Raw genomic sequence first — 19,287 nt, 5'->3', positions numbered from 1 at the left:
TGACGAAAATTCCTGGGGAGGACACTGTAATCTCACGCAACGAAAGAAAAGAATTATTCATAGGCGAAGAGAAATCTATGCTGGCTCCCCTGTGCAAGTGGATTCATTGGATTACTGTACTGCATGCATTTTACATGCCTTGTACTTGCACGGAAAGTATCCAATGCCCTTAAAACGTCGTGGTTTATCAAACTTCCCTATGACGAGGAGAGAAAGTCTCTTTCTTCTTCTTCTTCTTCTTCTTTGTATTTGATGGACTTCGCTTGCGCGTTACATCCAGCCACCAATCTCATATATAATAAAAGGGAAGTTTTGTGAATAAATGAGGTTGGGACGAGTTTATGAGTGGATTAAGCCTGTAGGATATCTCTCTCTAGCTTCCGTTTGCATTGCAACACAGTACAGTAAGTTTAGCACAAGTCCGTTTAGGCTCAGTATTAAAAAAATGCAGTTTCATCGTCACTGACAATATTGTTCGGTGCATATGAATTTATTATATTTATGAGTCACGCTTTTTCGCCAACTGTCGGCATTGCCAGTTTTCGCCTATTCTGCTTCTCCGTAGACTGCCTGCTTCATGATATTGTGGCGTTCCTTAAAACGCTTGATATAAAAGAATTACGATTTCACTCGAACTTCAACTATGTAAAACACTATAGACACAGAAGTGAATGAAAGTGCGGCAAAAATACCCCTGCACGTTCCAAAAGACGCGTTCTATCGTGGCGCGGAGAAATTCTGAATTTAAATTCCTCTGTAAAATACTATTTTTTTATTATGTAAAGGCAGTTTAGAATCAAAAAGTCTGAATTGTTTTTCATTTAAATATGACATATGGTGACAGTTTTCTTCCATCTGCGGTTGCAAAAAAAGCATAACTGTACACTAAACATTGAAAACTAGGTAGGCCACGAGCGTGTTGCCAACCTTGACGCAAATAAAACCCGCTCCCCAATTTCTTGCCTCAATTTTTTTTTTAGTATGTGGGGATTAATCGCGTAAGTACGGTAAATGACAGTATTGTTAAGTATTAATATTGATGTTATTTTATTACATATTACATGTTTTATAGAAATAAGTGTATGTACTGTACTATTGCACAAAGTGAAGAAGTTCTAAGCAAGAACAGATTTGTGTTAGTGCTGATAAACTAGTGTATATAAGTGTGTGATCAGTGTTATTGATCAAAACATGTATCAATTAACATTTGTATTGAACTGGTGTGGATAATAAATACAAGAATTGTAAATACTAATAGTAAGTTCAATACGGGTAAAAACATGAAATTGGTCTTATGCAATTGATCTACTACCGCACAAAATCATACAAATCTACTGCGGGATTATCTACTTGAGGTATGCACGTACTTTATTTTTATTTTATTTTTTACCACCTTTATAAATAAGAATCCTACATACAGCAGTGAAAATTTCCAGTCCCTTGTGTTTCCTCGGACAGGTCTTACTGAATACATCTCGCATTTCGTGTTGTCTTAGAATTCATGTCTCTTATTCAGTTATTATATTCTTTACAGTCTCCAGTTTTTATTTATAGTCAATTTTTCCTAATATTTTATTGCGAGATGTGCTGTGATAATCACGAGGCCCAAGCTGAGTTCAGCATTGGTGCAAGGCTCCTCCTGTAATCCTTCCAGTGCGATCTTCATTCACCAACTCGTCCTATTCCGACCTCCATGTTATTAGAACATTTGAGGCCTAAAGAGGCTTTCATTGTCCCTTCTTTCATACTACTTCCAGGAGGGCCTCCCGTACGTCCTGTAGACTGTCTGGATAGTGTTGACAGATCCTTCTTCCCACATAATCCCATAGATTCTCAATAGAATTCAAATCAGGGCTTCGAGCAGAACAAACCACAACATGAATCCTGATCCAAGAAATGTTGCACACATCAACATACGGGCATGCAATGTCCTACGTTAGTGTCGAACAATCGCCAATAAATGGAGCGAAAGGCACAACATGCCCCAGAAAGATTTCCTCCACATAAGGATTTGCTGTACAGGGCTCCTATGCCCCGTGAAGACCAAACCCTTGCAATCATATTGATTCCCAACCACACCATCAGAGACCCACCCTGAAAAAGTGTCCTGGGTGAGTATGTGCAAGGGTAATAATTAAATACCTTTCCCCAGGCTTTGTCCAAACACTTTCTCTAACATCAGGTGATCACAGATCGAATCGTGACTCATCAGTGAACAGCATTTTATTTCATTGCTGTACCCTCCAGTTTATTTCATTGCTGTACCCTCCAGCCTCAACGTTCTGTTGTGAAAAACAGTCGAGCTGTGTGATGCTATTTGGTAAGTTCTGGGCCTTTAGCAGGTCTTCTGGATTGAAGATCGGCTTCTTCATCCAGTCTTTTATGGTCAGTTTTCTCAATGACATTAACCCCTCGAACTTGGTGGAACCTGTTTCATGCTTCAATGGTGGTGATGCGATAGGTGCAGAGAACTAACTCATAAGAAGTGATCATCTCTTGAGATGTTGCTCTTCTTGGGCCTGATCCTGGTCTCCTTGAATATCCTCCAGTTTCCTTGTAACTTCATATGGTTTTGGAAGGTATAGTTCCCAACACTTCTGCAACGTAATGCATGCTGCGACCATCTTCCATCAAATGAACAGCTTTTGCAGCACCTTCAAGACTTAACGACATGTTTACTACGACAGAAAACCTATTACAATAATGATAGAAACACCTTACTAACACATGTGAATGAAAGGTGTACAACACAATGCTATAACGATAAATGATTGAAGAGTGGGATAACATCACTGAGTCACAGCCAGTGATGTGCTTCCCAGATTGTGTGAGGAAAAAAATTTAAGGTTAGTGCAATAAACAATCCACACTTCCTGACTTGCTCACAAAACAAAACCAACAATTTTCCTTTCTAAAAATAAAGGATAAAGTGGTAAACTTTGATTAAAAAGATAATTACACATACATTTTTCAGCATCTATTACATGTTGTGTTTTTTATGCCAGTGAGTTTATGAAGGAAAATATCAAATTTGCTCAAAATAGTACATATGCACACTGTACACATTACCTTTACTTTGTAATGGAAGTGAATACTATTATAATACATGAAGAAGAAGAAGAAGAAGAATACTTTACATTGAATATGTAAGAACAGCCTCTCCTACCTGAGAAGATCTACAAGGCCAAGTGGAAGCATGGTGTGATCTACTGAACCATTTTGGACTACATTTAAACCCACTGGAAACTGCCCCATCATTTGGCTCCACTGAAATTAACAGAACTGCTCCAATGAAGGTTGATAACTTACGATACTTGTGTTTTGCCTGCACGAAGACGACTACATAAAAAAGATGAACAAGTGAGTATAAACCTAGAGTGGATGAAATGGAGAAAAGTCATAAGTCTCCTCTGTGACAAACAAATCCCAACACTTTTGAAATCAGAGTTATAATAGCATATAGCATAACAAGCTGAAGTAAGGCTCTGGAAGCCAAGCTATACTAGCAACAGTTCTGTCACCTGGTGTGACAGAGGGAGCAGGACGAGTATGAGAGACGAGACAGTGAACGCACTGTTGCTATAACACTCCCTTTGGTATGAAAATATTTAACAAATTCTGGATTGTTTGAGAAGTTTTACCTTTCCACCACTTTAAAATCTTACCGTTTTTCTTAGATTAAAATAATGTTAATTTTAAAATTAGTCTGTCCATGTTTTTTTTTTTCATAGAAAACATCTTCAGTCGTGATCTTGATTTACAGTTGAAATATGCACGAAAACACAGGATACGTAAGTAAAACACAATTAACCACTCATATTAAAAACAACTTGTCCTTGACAAGCTGAAAGGTTTAAATATTTAGAGTCTTTGGTTATTTCTATATTGTCACCATTTGACATTTCTTGATGTGAAAGATGTGCTATGCATAAAATACCACTTGGAAAATTATCCCAAGGCAAAGTGATCTTAAAGTTTCTTGATAAATAAATGAAACAACAATATACAACTATGCAAATTTTTGTAACATTCAACACTTGACATGAATGGAAAGGAGGAATTTTCTTGTCAGATGAAAATGAACAGATTGTGTTTGAGATGGAAAGCAACTCCCTACTTCCCTACTCATACCTCCATAGAACAAGATTTGGAGGTAATAAAAAGAGTGAAGAAAGGGTGCCTGAGGAATACAACGGGGAACCTATTTATTCCCCTGGACAAGTTCTGTAATAATAAACATAATCTGAACGACAACATAAAACATGGGAATCCTTTATTTGAATCAATACCTCCCTTATTAAACCTACTCGGCATCAATAACAAAATAGGTTAGAGAAGGAAGAGCCCCCCCCCCCGCTTAGAACATTTCCCTTCCGCATCCTACGGCAGTTTTTCCCCCTCCCTGCACAATGCACAACTTGCTGGCACACACAGATACGACACTAGCAGGAAAGCAGCTTTGAGCGCAGGAGGCGGCTTGGTGTGAGTCAGCCATGAGAGGTGTCAGGTGGAGAGTAAACTCACGGTCTTGTTAAATACGACAGCCAGATCACTATTGTCATCAAACTTCAAAATTTCGTTCTTTCCAGATTTGGACGCGACATCATAGGGAGTTGCTTTCCATCTTGAACACAATCAGTTATCAAGTGTTGAATGTCACAAAAAATTGCATAGTTTTACTCTGTTTCATTTATTTATCAAGAAACTTTAAGATACCTTTGCCTTGGGATAATTTTCGAAGTGGTATTTAATGCATAACGCATCTTTCGCGTCAAGAGATGTCAAATAATGACAATGAAGGAAAAAAACCGAAGACTCCTTCGACATTTAGGCCTTTCATCTTGTCAAGTACAAGTTGTTTTTAATATGAGTGGTTAATTGTGTTTTACTTATGTGACCTATGTTTTGGTGCATATTTTTAACTGTAAATCAAGAACACGGCTGAAGATGTTTTCTTTGAAAAACAAAACTGTACCGACTAATTTTAAAATAATGATGTTTCAATCTAAGAAATATTGTAAGATTTTAAAGTGTTGGAAAGGTGGAACTTCTCATACTTAAAAATTGGAATTTGTTATATATGATTCCACCACGGAAATTCATTTCTTGTAATAAAGATATTTGTTTCTAGTATTTGCCATTACTTGATACACACTGCACTGTTAGCATAAAATATCATATTCCTACAAAGAGGTCAGCAAAAATCTCACACCAAGCATACAAGCATTGGCTATTTTCGCCTCATTCCCACCAGCAAATACCTCGGTGTTGCCAAGTTGTGTGCAGTGAGAGATAAAACACAAGCTAGAGCACTTCAATGCTGGCTTAACAGAAACTTCTCCTGCAAGAGCTATGCGAGTGCAGCAGTTACTAATCAGCAACATGGGCTATCTTCACTAACCCATACAGATTACAGAAAGCTACTGGTCTTGCATGACTAGGGACAGAAGGGCAGGAAGAAGTTTTTGAAGTTCACATTTCTTGCGGGGTTTCGCCTGAGAGTTGCCAAGCTCTATATTGAACCATTGTAAGACCTATTACACTATAAAGCACAGACTGTTTAACTATCACTATGTATTGAACACTCCCTCCACACCATGGAAATGAAGATGCTTTGGTCCCCATTTCACAGCTCTAGAAACAATATCATCAAGCAGCCTACTGGCATGCCATCAATCACAAGAGGGTGAATGAAAGTAGACATTGATATGAAGGGTATGTCTAGAGAAGTGTGGCGGTGGTGGTGATTTCTTTTTTTTTTCTAGGGGCTTTACGTCGCACCGACACAGATAGGTCTTATGGCGACGATGGGATAGGAAAGGCCTAGGAGTTGGAAGGAAGCGGCCGTGGCCTTCATTAAGGTACAGCCCCAGCATTTGCCTGGTGTGAAAATGGGAAACCACGGAAAACCATCTTCAGGGCTGCCGATAGTGGGATTCGAACCTACTATCTCCCGGATGCAAGCTCACAGCCGCGCGCCTCTACGCGCACGGCCAACTCGCCCGGTGGTGGTGATTTTTAAGAGGAAGTACAACGAGGTAATAATCCTCAATGAACAAATTAGTGGAAAATAAATTTAAAATAAACAAAATATTATTTATTCAACAAAAGAATTTGGAAACACAGTATAAAATTTGAAAATAATTAGGCCAAAAAATTACTAATTAATTAAAAGGGAATGTGCGTTCCCTGAGTAGCAGTACACTTGTAATTTATATACCCTTGATTAATCCACTGTCGTACATGAAGCAGATGACGGCATCAGCAGTAGTCGCGCCATCGGCTAGTATGCGTTCGAGTGTTTCCTGCAGGCCAAGGCTCCATCTTAAGCCAGAGAGATCGGCGCATTCTGTGAGAATGTGGGCCACGGTGAAGTCGGCACCAGAACACACTGGGGGAGTCTTCCCTCGTTGGGAGATAAAGAGTGGGTAGATCGTAAATGACCTATCCTCAGCCTACACAATACTATGGTCTCTCTCCGTGAAGGTCGGAAAGAGGGCCGCCACATGGTAGTTGTCTTCTTAATTGCTCTCAGCTTGTTGGGAATTCGGATAGCTAGCCACTCCAATTCCCAGGACGCTAAGATGGTTCAACGTAGCTGAGAATGAATATCTTTAACAGGTACATCGACAGGTCTTGGAGGTAAAAGTACCGTTTCCTTTGCAGCTTCATCCGCAAGCTCGTTTCCTGCAATCTCAACGTGGCTTGGAAGCCAAGTGAAAGTGATTCTGGTGCCAGCATCACTTAATCTGGCTAGAAGGTCATGAATCTGCTGCACCAGTGAGTTTTGCAAGAAACAGGCTTCAAAAGACTACAGAAAGCTTAACGAGTCGGTACACATAAGAAAGTGGCTCCTTTCTTCACCCAATGCAAACTGCAGAGCCTCGAAGATGGCATAAAGCTCCACAGTATACACGCTCCATATACTAGGAAGCGAGATATTCATGCTCATATCATCGGTGATGAAAGAGCAACCAACATTATCTCCGATTTTAGAAACATCCGTGAAGATATGCTTTGCGGCTGGATATTGGTGAACGAAGTCCTGGTAATACCTCCGATAAACGGAGGAATCCGTGTTCACCTTGGGTCCACGGAGTAGATTTAGATGTATATCTGGTCGCAGAACTAACCACGGAGGTAGCTCAATGAAAGTTTGTTCAAGGCAACCACCGATATCGATATTCAAATCACGACACAAGCTATCAATTTGAAATCCAACCGACAGTGTGGCATTCGGCCGGTTTTGGTACCTCTGGTGGTACTGGGTACTAAATATGCATTGATAGCCCGCATGTAATGGCATTTCACGAATTTTGGCAGCGTACGTGAGCAGTAACTGCTGCCTCCTTATCCGTAAAGGTGGAACTCTGCTTCAGCAAGTAGGCTGGGAATGGAGCTACAAGGTGTACAACTTTTGCTTCCACCGTTTTGTCCCCAACATTGGAGGCTTTAATGAAACAGATTACTTACAAACGTATCATTCAAAGTAGTGTCCATCGCTGGCCACGACTTTCTCCCATCTTTCAGGCAGTGTTCGAATCCCGTGTCGAAAAAATTGTTCATCTTTTGAAGCGATCCATGAATCGATCCAATTTTTTACTTCTTCATGAGATCGGAAGTGTCGGTCAGCCAGGCCATGCGCCACTTATCGAAACAGGTGATGATCAGAGGGAGCAATGTCTGGAGAATACAGCGGGTGGGGTAGGACGTCCCATTTTAACATTCCCAGGTATATTTAGACCTCTTTTGCAACGTGGGGTCAAACGTCGTGTTGCAAAATCACTTTATCATGCCTCTTACTGTATTGCGGCCGTTTGTCTTTCAATGCTCTGCTCAAACGCATTAATTACGTTCGATAACGAGCACCTGTGATTGTTTCACCGGGTTTTAACACCTCGTAGTACACGACGCCGAGCTGGTCCCACCAAATGCAGAGCATGATCTTGGAGCCGTGAATATTCGGTTTTTATATTATAAGTTAAAAACTTGTCCACAACTCTTCTTACACCACACACTCAGCACGCTAAACAAGACTCACCACCCTGTTGAGCTGAGACTAATTCGAACATCAACCTTATTCAATCGCCCAACATCAGGTGTCCCGGCCTCGACAAAATCTTTTTGTTGGTAATGCTATATAACATCGGACCTGGACTTATGTGCCTGAATTGAACATCAGAAGAGTGGACAATTTTACTACTTTGTTTTTACCACATCGTTTTATCATCATATTCAGACTTTTATGTTCAAAGCATCAGTTCAATTTTATGCACAATACTTACCCATCTAACTACTATGCTTTTATGTGTCACATCACATCATCATATTTTACTCAAGTTCTTCTAGCTTTTAAGAAAAAGCAGTCTACCATTTGTATTCAGCCATGCAAGAGTTATTAATGCAATTTTTATGACATGTACTTTGCCCATTTGTGATTTTTGTAGCTGATGATGACGCAATGAGCGTCGAAACCGGTTCTAACTATTTAATAAATATTATGTTGTGAACATCTTATGCAACACGTTTTGTATTGAAAAGGCCGAACCTTCCTTGATATTTTAATTGTATTCGGTTTTGCCGTTGACGTTTGAAGCATGGCCGGGATATCCCAATGATTTTTTGCGTTTAATGTTATTGTAATTAACCAATTTTTCGTCTCCGCTCAACGTATCTTGGTTTCAACTCATACGGGACCCAAGTTCCTTCTTTCTGAATCATGCCCATGGTCTTGAGACATTTTAAAATGGCTTGCTGTGTCACTTCTACTGATTGTGCCAATTCTTCTTGAGTTTGACGCGAGTCTTCACTCAGCAAGGTCTCCAATTCTGCATATTCGAAAACTTTCTCTCTTCCACCACTATGCCGGACTTCGACGTTAAAATCACCGGTCTTGAAGCGTTGAAACCACTCACGACACGTTCTTCCACTAATAGCGTCCTCACCATACGTACGTGAGAGCATTTGATGAGACTCAGCTGCTGTTTTCTTCATATTGAAACAAAACAGTAACACCCCCCGCAAATGCCGAGAATTTGGCTCGTACACTGCCGTGCTCAATCGAGAACAACTTTATGATGCAGACACACATCGACTAAGTTTGAATGCGGTTATGTTGACCGAGGACCAAGCTAACTGCCTGACGTCTGCTACCTGTTTCGTTTGACCGCTTCGTACCGTTGTTGCCATCCATCGGCAAACGGCGGAAGCAAAGTTGTACACCTTGTAGTACAGAAAGCTCCCATTGCCAGACTAACTCCATTTTTTAATTTCGTGTGGCTATTGCTAGCTGAGTGCAGCCCTTGTAAGGCAGACCCTCCGATGAGGGCGGGCGGCATCTGCCATATGTAGGTAACTGCGTGTTATTGTGGTGGAGGATAGTGTTATGCGAGGTGTGTGAGTTGCAGGAATGTTGGGGACAGCACAAACACCCACCTCCGGGCCATTGGAATTAACCAATGAAGGTTAAAATCCCCGACCCGGCCGGGAATCGAACCCGGGACCCTCTGAGCCGAAGGCCAGTACGCTGACGATTCAACCAACAAGGCGGACAGCCTAACTCCACTATGGTAAATACTGTCTAAAAGGCTCAGCGCAGATTTTGATGCTGAGCCATAAGCCGAACTTCCATAGCCAATTCGAGAGAGGACCGTTGCCGTGTGAAATCGTAGCAGCACCGCACGGTCAGCCCCCTACAAAGTGCCACTGAGAAATTTAAGCATGTTAAGTCTCTTCATGCAGGCAACCTTCAACTGATGGATGTGGGGCTGCCACGTTAGTCTCTTATCAAAATGGAGACCCAGGAATCTGCAGGTTTCTACCACTGGTAACACACTGTTTCGCAAGCGGAGCTCTGGTTCAGGATGTACAAGCCGACGTTGACAGAAGTGTACAACTGAGGTTTTCGCTGCTGAAAATCGAAAACCATGTTGCAGGGCCCATCTGTCGACTCGGTTAATAGCTTGCTGTAGCTATCTCTCTGCAAACGCCACCCTTCCAGAGCTGTAATGTAGAGCTAAGTCTACATACACCGATGGAACGACTGCGGGCCCAGCAGCGGCACCTATGCCGTTGATGGTGATTGCGAACAGCATGACACTCAGTACAGATCCCTGAGGTACTCCATTTTCCTGAACGTAATATTGAGAAAATGCATTCCCTACTCGGACTTGAAAGAGCCGGAGGGACATGAAGTTGTCAATAAACGTTGGCAAATTTCCCCAAAATCCCCACTGGTGTAGAGTGGAGAGAATTCCATATCGCCAGGTAGTATCGTAAGCTTTCTCCAGGTCAAAAAACATGGCGACTAAGTGTTTCTTCCGGAGAAAGGCCTCCTGAATGGCACTCTCCAGTCTGACCAGATGGTCAGTGGCAGACCGGTGAGAGTTAAACCCACACTGGTAGTTAGACAAGAGACCTTCCTTTTCCATGGCCCACACGAGACGCCGGTTAACCATCCTTTCAAATAGATTACATAAAGCCATTTGTAAGGCATACTGGCCTATAACTATCCAGTTTTGGATCTTTACCGGGCTTGGGAATTGGTATCGCAATTCCCTCACACCATTGAGATGGGAACACTTCCTCGCTCCATATTCTCTTGAACAGGGTGAGGACATCCTTGAAACATCTGTCACTCCAATGCTTAAGCATTTGATTATGGATTTTGTCCGGGCCAGGAGCCGTGTCTCCGCATAGCACGAGTACACTCCGCAACTCCGCAACCGTGAAAGGCACGTTGTAGGGATGAGAAGCACTAGAGGGAAAAGAGAGGTGTGCCTCTGCTTCTAGCTTAATTGGTAGAAATGCAGGGTCGAATCTCCCAGAGCTAGTCGTATCTGCAAAATGTGACGCAATATGGTCTGCAATGACTGAAGGAATCCTAACAATATCTCCAATAATGGAGATACCGGGGACTGAGAGCACACTCTGTACTCCGACAATGCGACGGAGTTTTGTCCACACTTGTGATGACTGAGTATAAGCTGTCATTGAAGACACATACTTTTCCTAAGTAGCTTTCTTACTTTCTCGAATCAAAACACGGGCTTTCGCGCGTGGACGCTTAAATGTGATACGATTGGCCACCGTAGGATTTCAATTATAGTGCTTAAAAGCCCGTCGGCGATCACATATGGCTGGTGCAATTTCGTCCGTCTACCATGGGGACATGTTTCCGGCAACGAATACCAGACGAGGATGGAATTGTTTCCTCTGCAGCAGTCAAAATTCCAGTAGTAATGGAAGAAATGTGGTCGTCAACAGACTCCAGCATATCTTTGGTCATCATCGCACGTTTTAAAAATTCTGGCCATTCTTCCTGCCGAAGTAACCAGCGCTTGGGTACTTCGGACTGTCTTTGATTCAAGAGAGAGAGAATTGGAAAGTGGTCACTATCATAGAGCTCATCGTGTACTTGCCGCTGTAGCATGGGAACTAGCGCATGGCTGCACAAAGTGACATCCAGATGTGAGAATGTGCCAAATGCGCTGCTGAAATGTGTCAGTTCCCCTGTATTAAGCACACAAAGATCAAACAGGTTTATCAGTTGCTTGAGCATCCTCCCCCTAGCACAGGAAAACGGAGAACCCCATAGTGTTTTAAGGGTGTTCACGTCTCCCAGCACGATGCAACTGAGCGATCAAATCTTGTAGTGCACGCATTTCAAGATCGTAGTCCGGTGGAAAGTCCACATTGCACACTGTTGTCATTACTGGCAACGGAGTGCGCACTGCAACTGCATCTAGCCGAGTACGGAGCAGTACTTCTTCGCTGAAGATGTCGGAGCGAACTAGGGTACAAACGCTACCAGTTGCCGCGCCATAAAGACGATCTCCTCTCATAGGCGTGTCGTGTCCAGGTCTCAAATGAGATTCCTGTAGGCAGACTATGGAGGCCACATAGATGGATATCAACTCATGTAACTCAACTAAGCGACAGTGATAACTACTGCAGTTCCACTGCAATAGTGCCATTGTGTGGATAGATGAAGCTTTCAATTCAGAACAATTTCATGCCCTTCGTTCGGTCCATTACCTGCCAGGTTCTGCCATCCTTGTCAGTATTTTTGTTATCACCATCCACAACTATGAGTGGTTCATTCTGCATTGTCTGCTCAGACGAAGGAGACGCGGTGACCGGACACTCCATGGACGGTGATCTCATTGATGTGGAACAGTGGACCTTCTTCCTGGGAGAAGTAGGTTCTCCGGAAAGTGATCGAGTAAGAGGGCATTGGGGCCTCTCGCTCTTGCCCACGGTTTGTCTTTTTTGGAGGAGAACCGGCAGGTGGCTTGTCGGATTTCTTTGGGGATCCTGTGAACCCAGATTGAGTTGGAGAAGGCTTCTTCTCCAATTTCTTAAGGGAGCTCTGTGGCTTCACCTTCTCCTTCATGGCCTGGGCATTGGAAGGAGGGCAGGACTTTCCAGCCCTATTTCGGGAAGCCTTTCCCCCCGCCCTGTTGGGGGAGAACTTCCCAGCCGAATGATCCTGGGAAGGACCCTTCACAAGCAACATCGGCAATAACGCACGTTTCGATTTTTCTGCTGGTAAAACTCCAGTTTCTTTAGCGATTACATTTTGTTGCTGGCTTTGACTTTTCGATGCATATTCAGTACTGGTGTTCTGTACAAAACTCTGCGGAGTGATCCACACATCTGCGACATTTTCAGTGAAGGAGATGGAGAACTCCGGAGCAGCCATACACTTGAACTTCTTCCGGGTGTCTGGATAAGACAGCTTATCCAGAGTTTTTATCTCCTGGATCTTCTTCTCCTGCTTGAATGTGGGGCCCTCCTTTGAGATTGGAGCATGCGCACAGTTGACGCACACAGGTGGTGGTGTGCAGTCAACCCCAACATGCTCGCACTTCCACACGCTTTGCAGGTCGTCGAACCTGTACATCACAGTGAGATGTGGCCAAACGTTTGGCAGTTATAACACCTCATTGGTGCTGGAATATACGGACAGTCAGACGATGCATTGCTACTCGTATCCATTCGGGTACGGTCTCGGCGTCGAAAGCAAGGATGCAAGCACCCGTATCGAAGTAGCTTATCATCCACACGCCCTTCAACCTCTTCATACCGGTTACACCCCGATGTGCTAGGTACCAGATCATAGTATCATTGGAAGACTTAACCAAATCCCTGTGGAATATAACTCCCTTGCACGAGTTAAGGGTTTGGTGCTTCTCGATTTTCACCTCTACTTTTCCGAATAACTTAGCTTTAAGTAGCCGCCTGGATTGTTCAGCTGCAGAAGTCTTTATAAGTATGGATCCATCACGGAGCTTACGCATCTCGTCGACTTCACCAGCAACAATTTCTTCGATCGAATTGCTGATCATGAAAGGGCATTCAACAAGAAAACTCTTACCATCGACCCTGGAAGCAACCAGGAATCGAGGAAGACGTTCATCACTTACATAATTCACTGGAACTGGAGTATACCGCTTACGTTTCTTACCTATTTTTGACGCCGTTTTTTTGAAGGGTGCCACTCTTTGAAAGAGAAGAGAAGAGAGGGGTTCCGTTTTCGGTCCCATGAGTACCCGGGATAAGAAGGTCAACCTTTGGCAGAGCCCCGACATGCCAAAGGCAAGGCTATATACTCCAGAGGGCAACTGGTATCTGGAGGGGGTCGCTAACAACTACTCTCCCAGTAGCCGTGCATCATCTTGCCACAACCTGAAACTTGTGATTGGGGGAGGATAAAACCTCCATACTAACCTATTCTACCCAAGGCAGGGAGCATGGCCAGGCAGGAAGAGAATGAAATTTAAGAAGGTGAGAATAGAAGGGTAGAAATAGTGATGAAGAATAAAGAGCATGGACACCTCTCCGGCAACTCGGGGGACACCTCGTTAGTCTGGCCCTACACCGATGCCAATCCAGCATGGGAAACGCTGAGCTGGCACAGCCCTTGGGATCAACAAGCACAAGCCCCCACACCAATGTCAAGGTCATAGTGTCCCTAGAGGGGGCAAGAGAAGTGCACCCAACACTGATGCAAAGAGAGCTTACCACTATCTACAAGACCAGGGAAGAAATTCACCTGGACAGCCCAAAAATTAAAATGGCAAGATACTTGAAAGTAAGATCTGAAAATACAGTAAAACCTCATTAAGACGTTTCTGCGGGGGACAAGGAAAAAGAACGTATTAAGCGAGAAAACATATTACTGAATACACTAATAAAAACTATTCAACAGGGATATGGAAACACTAGACACGGTTTTTTTCGACATAATGGATTTTTACACCGTATATCCGCGGGTACAGGGGAAATTATATGAGAAGAGAATATTAAAAGGTGTGAAAAATAAGAGAGAACAAATATGAAAACTTATTCCACTGGCGTTTATAAAATAACAGTGCAATGAAAAGTGTTAAAAACACCAAACAACAAATATGAAAACATTTGAATGGGTCCCATAAAAATATGAAAGTATTACTGCAGATCACACTATCTAAAACAAATGTTAGTAGAAGCCTTTATTTCAGATAAATAATGAGTTGGGGGGTTTACACGGCCATGTACAACTGCAACAGAATGACTCTGGCTGTCATTTTGAATCTAACAAATCTTTGACCGACCACGACCGATTCGAGTGACAGAGTTGAAACTGGAAGGCGAGAGTTTTAACATTCAGCCAACTCTACGCGCTTTAAATATATGGATGCCAGTCTACTTGCTGACAGACTTTAATTTTGTCTTCATTAGTAAGGAATTTCACGACTTTTTCTGAATCCATAATTAGGCTATCACAAGACAAATATGCACCACGCTGGTCAATTCCATACAATTATGTACACGCGAGAATAGCTTGGAGACTGAAAGCAGTGACAATGAATAGGGTAATTATGCCAGTTGTCTTGTTTCCATAGCCAAATGTAAATTTTACGTTTTTCCTGGAATACGATCTTTCGCACACAAATCCTCGCACATATCACGCACCGAAAATGTTCACACTTATTTTTTGTCAAAAAAGTGCAAATTATATATGACTACACCATTTCAAACTCCTAACTTCACCTACAATTTCATCAATAATCAAGGAAATACGAGATGCATAGTGAGAATTCTCATAGCCCATCACCTACTGTTGGCTGTCCCCTACTGTTAGCTGAGAAACTATGAGAATTCTCAAGGCTCGTCACCCATGTGGCACATCAGACAATGAATCTGCATATAAATGTTGAAATATTTTTTCGTCACATAGCGCACGTTGCAATGGGCCATGTACAGTAATTTTCCGTGTGTAAGAACACCCATATATATATATACAAAGTTTCCGTGGCTACAAAGACCATACAATTTAAAAAAAAACATCAACACTAAAATCTACGATCAATCCACTCCATGACATGACTGAAAGTAGTTAAAATTATAGCCAACAGATAGCACGACAAGATACAAACGATGCCTATGTTTAAAAACTGAGATCTCCACGGCCCGTCAACAACTGCTAGCCACAGTACTATGGAGATCTCCGGGCCCGGTAGTTAATGTGTTAATAGTAAAATCTGAATGTCTGTCCACAAGAAAATCATAGGAAATAGTCAGTACCAGCCAGGAAAATAAAATAATGTATTGCAAATTCAGAGTACGGAAATGTTTTCCCTTACAAATTCCCTATAAACAGCTTTCAGAAATACAGTGGACGCCGTTTATTGTAATCACGGATAATGGTTTTGTTTTTTTTTTTGCTAGTTGCTTTACGTCGCGCCGACACAGATAGGTCTTATGGCGACAATGGGACAGGGAAGGGCTAGGAGTGGGAAGGAAGCGGCCGTGGCCTTAATTAAGGTACAGCCCCAGCATTTGCCTGGTGTGAAAATGGGAAACCACGGAAAACCATTTTCAGGGCTGCCGACAGTGGGGTTCGAACCTACTATCTCCCGAATACTGGATACTGGCCGCACTTAAGCGACTGCAGCTATCGAGCTCGGTACGGATAATGTTATCAAGCATATTTTATAATCACTTTTACGAAGTCTCGTACTGTCAAATACTGAAACATTGAAAATCTTCTGTTTATTGTGATCATTAATCCGGTTTATGTTATCACATTTGTTTTCAAGGATTTCGTTCTGACGTATGCGAGTAGAGTGCATACAAGAGAGTTACCAGAAGGAGAGGTCCGGCTCCATGGCTAAACGGTTAGCGTGCTGGCCTTTGGTCACAGGGGTCCCGGGTTCGATTCCCGGCAGGGTCGGGAATTTTAACCTCAATTGGTTAATTTTGCTGGCATGGGGGCTGGGTGTATGTGTCGTCTTCATCATCATTTCATCCTCATCACGACGCGCAGATCGCCTACGGGAGTCAAATCAAAAGACCTGCATCTGGCGAGCCGAACTTATCCTCGGACACTCCCGGCACTAAAAGCCATGTGCCATTTCATTTTTTTACCAGAAGTTGAGGAGAATGTTGAACTTTGTCCAACAGGCTTAACGGAAGATGAATTTTGGGAATGGATGAACACTGATGAGGGCATCATTACTGATGCGAAACAGACAAAAGACGACATGTGAGGCAGTTAGTTCCGCAGAATTAGATATGAGAGGTAAAGAGCACGGAGCAAAAGATAGAGATGCTGATGATGACGATGTTGCCGAACTTCCCCAACACCAACCAATGCTGAAATGTGACGAGGTATTCAGCGTAGGTCGGTGGACTTCCAAAAATATTATGAATATGAAAGATTCATTAATGGACTTTCGAGAGACAACCAGAAGGCAAAAACAGTTAGAGACCATTTTACATAGCTGAAAACAGTTAATTATATTGCAGTGCTGTGTACCGGTATCTGTTTCATTGCAGTGCACGTAGGTTATGAATCAATGTTTCATAGTAGTGCATATAGGTTATGAATAAATACAGGAGGCTACGTATCAATTTTTATTTTCCGGCTAATGTTATCAATCGGTTAATGTTATCAAATAATCTTCGTCCCAGAGTGATTATAATAAGCGACTTCTAACTTCTGAATGAGTTTTTTTAATAATGAAAATGTTTGTCTCTCTACCAAAAGAGGTCATCAGATATTATAGTAGTTCCCCTTAAAACAAACCTAGGTATATAACAAAGAGGCATCCCAAAAAAATGGAGGCAGTTGACTAAAGAATTGTTGACACAATAGTTCCTTCACTATTAAACTTCAAATCTAGTTTCATACAATTGAAGACTGAACAAGCAGACGCTACTGATATGTAACAGTACATCTACCTTGAAGACGGAATCTTTTTGAAGACCTAGTAGAGCTGGACATACCCCCAACAGTGTGTTGGCGTCCAAGCTATAACCTTCTCCTTTCAGCAGATCCCTCAAAGAATCCAATTCGGACTGCATGCTTCCTAAATGATTATCCAACTCTTCTTTACTGAAATTAGAAAAAAAATCAATCATTAATGGCTGAAACTGATACAAAATAAACAACTTTATAGCCTTGAACAATTAGCAAGTCATGAGAATTTGATAACACAAATGTCTTATTGACACTACTGAAGAAAGAAAAAAATGATTCCATAGAACCTAATTTCTGAATCTGTTGCCAACTTAGCATCTAACTCACTTCCTCTAATTTTTATTTTCTCCAGTAACTTCTAATTTTTGATTTATTGTTAAAATTTATATTTCTTATCTTTTTCTGCCATAATAAGATAAAACTTCACTACATTACCAGTACATGTATTTACGCTTATGTTTTTATTGATTTTTAGGAAGTACGGATAACCTACACACAAATAATCAGGAGTTTACTGTATCTCTGCCGTGGTAAACGTAATCAGACAGTAGCATATTTCTTTTATATGCTTCTCAGGACATTAAATTATTGTTTTAAATAAACTTTTTTACAAGGGCTATTTTAAAATTGATGCCACCAACCTGGACACATTGTTTTTGGAAGCCAGGCTCTGCCTGTTACAAGTCAGGACAAAGGGCGAGTGACAGAGGAGTAACACTTCTTTAAAACACCCTGGATCAGTTGACCCAGCTGGTAGCACCTTGTAAGGGTCGCTTGCCAGGGTTAAAGGTGAAATCTGGTCAACGGTGTTAAAGGCGAAGAAGAATCTCGCTCCCAATGGCTGAGAGATCGGAAGAACCTAGTGGAGTAAATCATGAAAATCAATCTTTGTCGCACAGGTTCTTCACGTTAGGGTCGGCTACAGCAGACGTCTATTCACCAGGTCAGGGGCGGCCTCAATTACGTGCAGCGGGCAATGGGAAACCACTGCACTACTTAATCCCAAGTTAAGCAACCATGATGATTTCACAGCAAGATGTATCATGTACTGATCATGAGGCACGGAACTCAAGATTTGGCAAGGGAATGAACAAGGCTTCCCAGGTCGCCATTAAGCAAAATCCTCGCAATATCAAGTCAATGAAAATTGGAACATGGAATGTGAGAACGCTGCTGGAAGCAGGAAAAAGATGGAAGAAGCTAAAATTGTCATGAATGAAAGGGAACTACATATTCTGGGTCTATCTGAGAAAAAAAAAATAATAAGATGGCCAGGTAATGGTGATTTCTACCAGTAATGGAGTAGGACTGCTAATTAGATTTAACTGGGCAAGAAATATGATGAACACCTATCATGTTAATGAGAGGACTCTAGTTACAAAAATCAAAACAAATTCCAGGAATTTGGTTATTGTTCATATGCACTTTCCAACATCAAACAGCTCAAATGAAGAAATAGAAGAAATTTATGAAAACAATGATGAAATATGGAATCAGATAATTTAATAATCGTGGGAGATTTCAATGCTATTGTTGAAATGTAACCAGACCGAGAAGGAATTGAGAAGTTTGGTCTAGGTGTCGGGAACAATAGTCTCACGCTACCCTGGGGCAGATATTGACAGTGACCATTGCCTAGTCATGACCAAATGCAGTATCTAATAGAAAAGAATAAATTATCAAAAAGCAAAACCTTTATATCTAGCCAAGCTAAGAGACGGTCGAACTATGGATGTTTATGTACAAAAAACGAATTAACCAGAAGAAATGAAATACTATAAAAGAAAGTTTGCTAGGTTTAGCTCATAAAACATTGGGAACAAGAAGAATGGAAGCATGAAAATTGTGGATTACCAGAGAAATATTGGATCTGATAGTGAAGAGAAATCAGTACAGGAGAGAGAACACGACAGTAAGTTACGAACAATACAGAAAAGTATGAAATTACAACTCTGTGTAGAAGAGCGAAAGAAGTGTAGATGGCAGAAGTAACTGAGGATATCAGAAAATATATTGTTGAAGGAAGGACGGACAGAGCA

General features: G+C 41.8%; 1 protein-coding gene across 1 annotated transcript in view; it reads right to left on the bottom strand.

Moving 5' to 3' along the window:
* Hsf (Heat shock factor) overlaps positions 1–19,287 on the bottom strand; it is a 197,097-nt gene that overhangs the window by 42,214 nt on the left and 135,596 nt on the right. Inside the window, exon 9 of the mRNA XM_067146826.2 lies at positions 17,230–17,383. Within this exon, the coding sequence (XP_067002927.2) occupies positions 17,230–17,383 (154 nt within the window). The remainder of the gene's footprint in view (positions 1–17,229; positions 17,384–19,287) is intronic.

The sequence above is a fragment of the Anabrus simplex genome, chromosome 5 (genome assembly GCF_040414725.1).
Source record: "Anabrus simplex isolate iqAnaSimp1 chromosome 5, ASM4041472v1, whole genome shotgun sequence".
Classification (NCBI taxonomy): domain Eukaryota; kingdom Metazoa; phylum Arthropoda; class Insecta; order Orthoptera; family Tettigoniidae; genus Anabrus; species Anabrus simplex.
The sequence above is the reverse complement of the archived record's forward strand: the minus strand, read 5'-3'. Positions and strand labels throughout refer to the sequence as shown.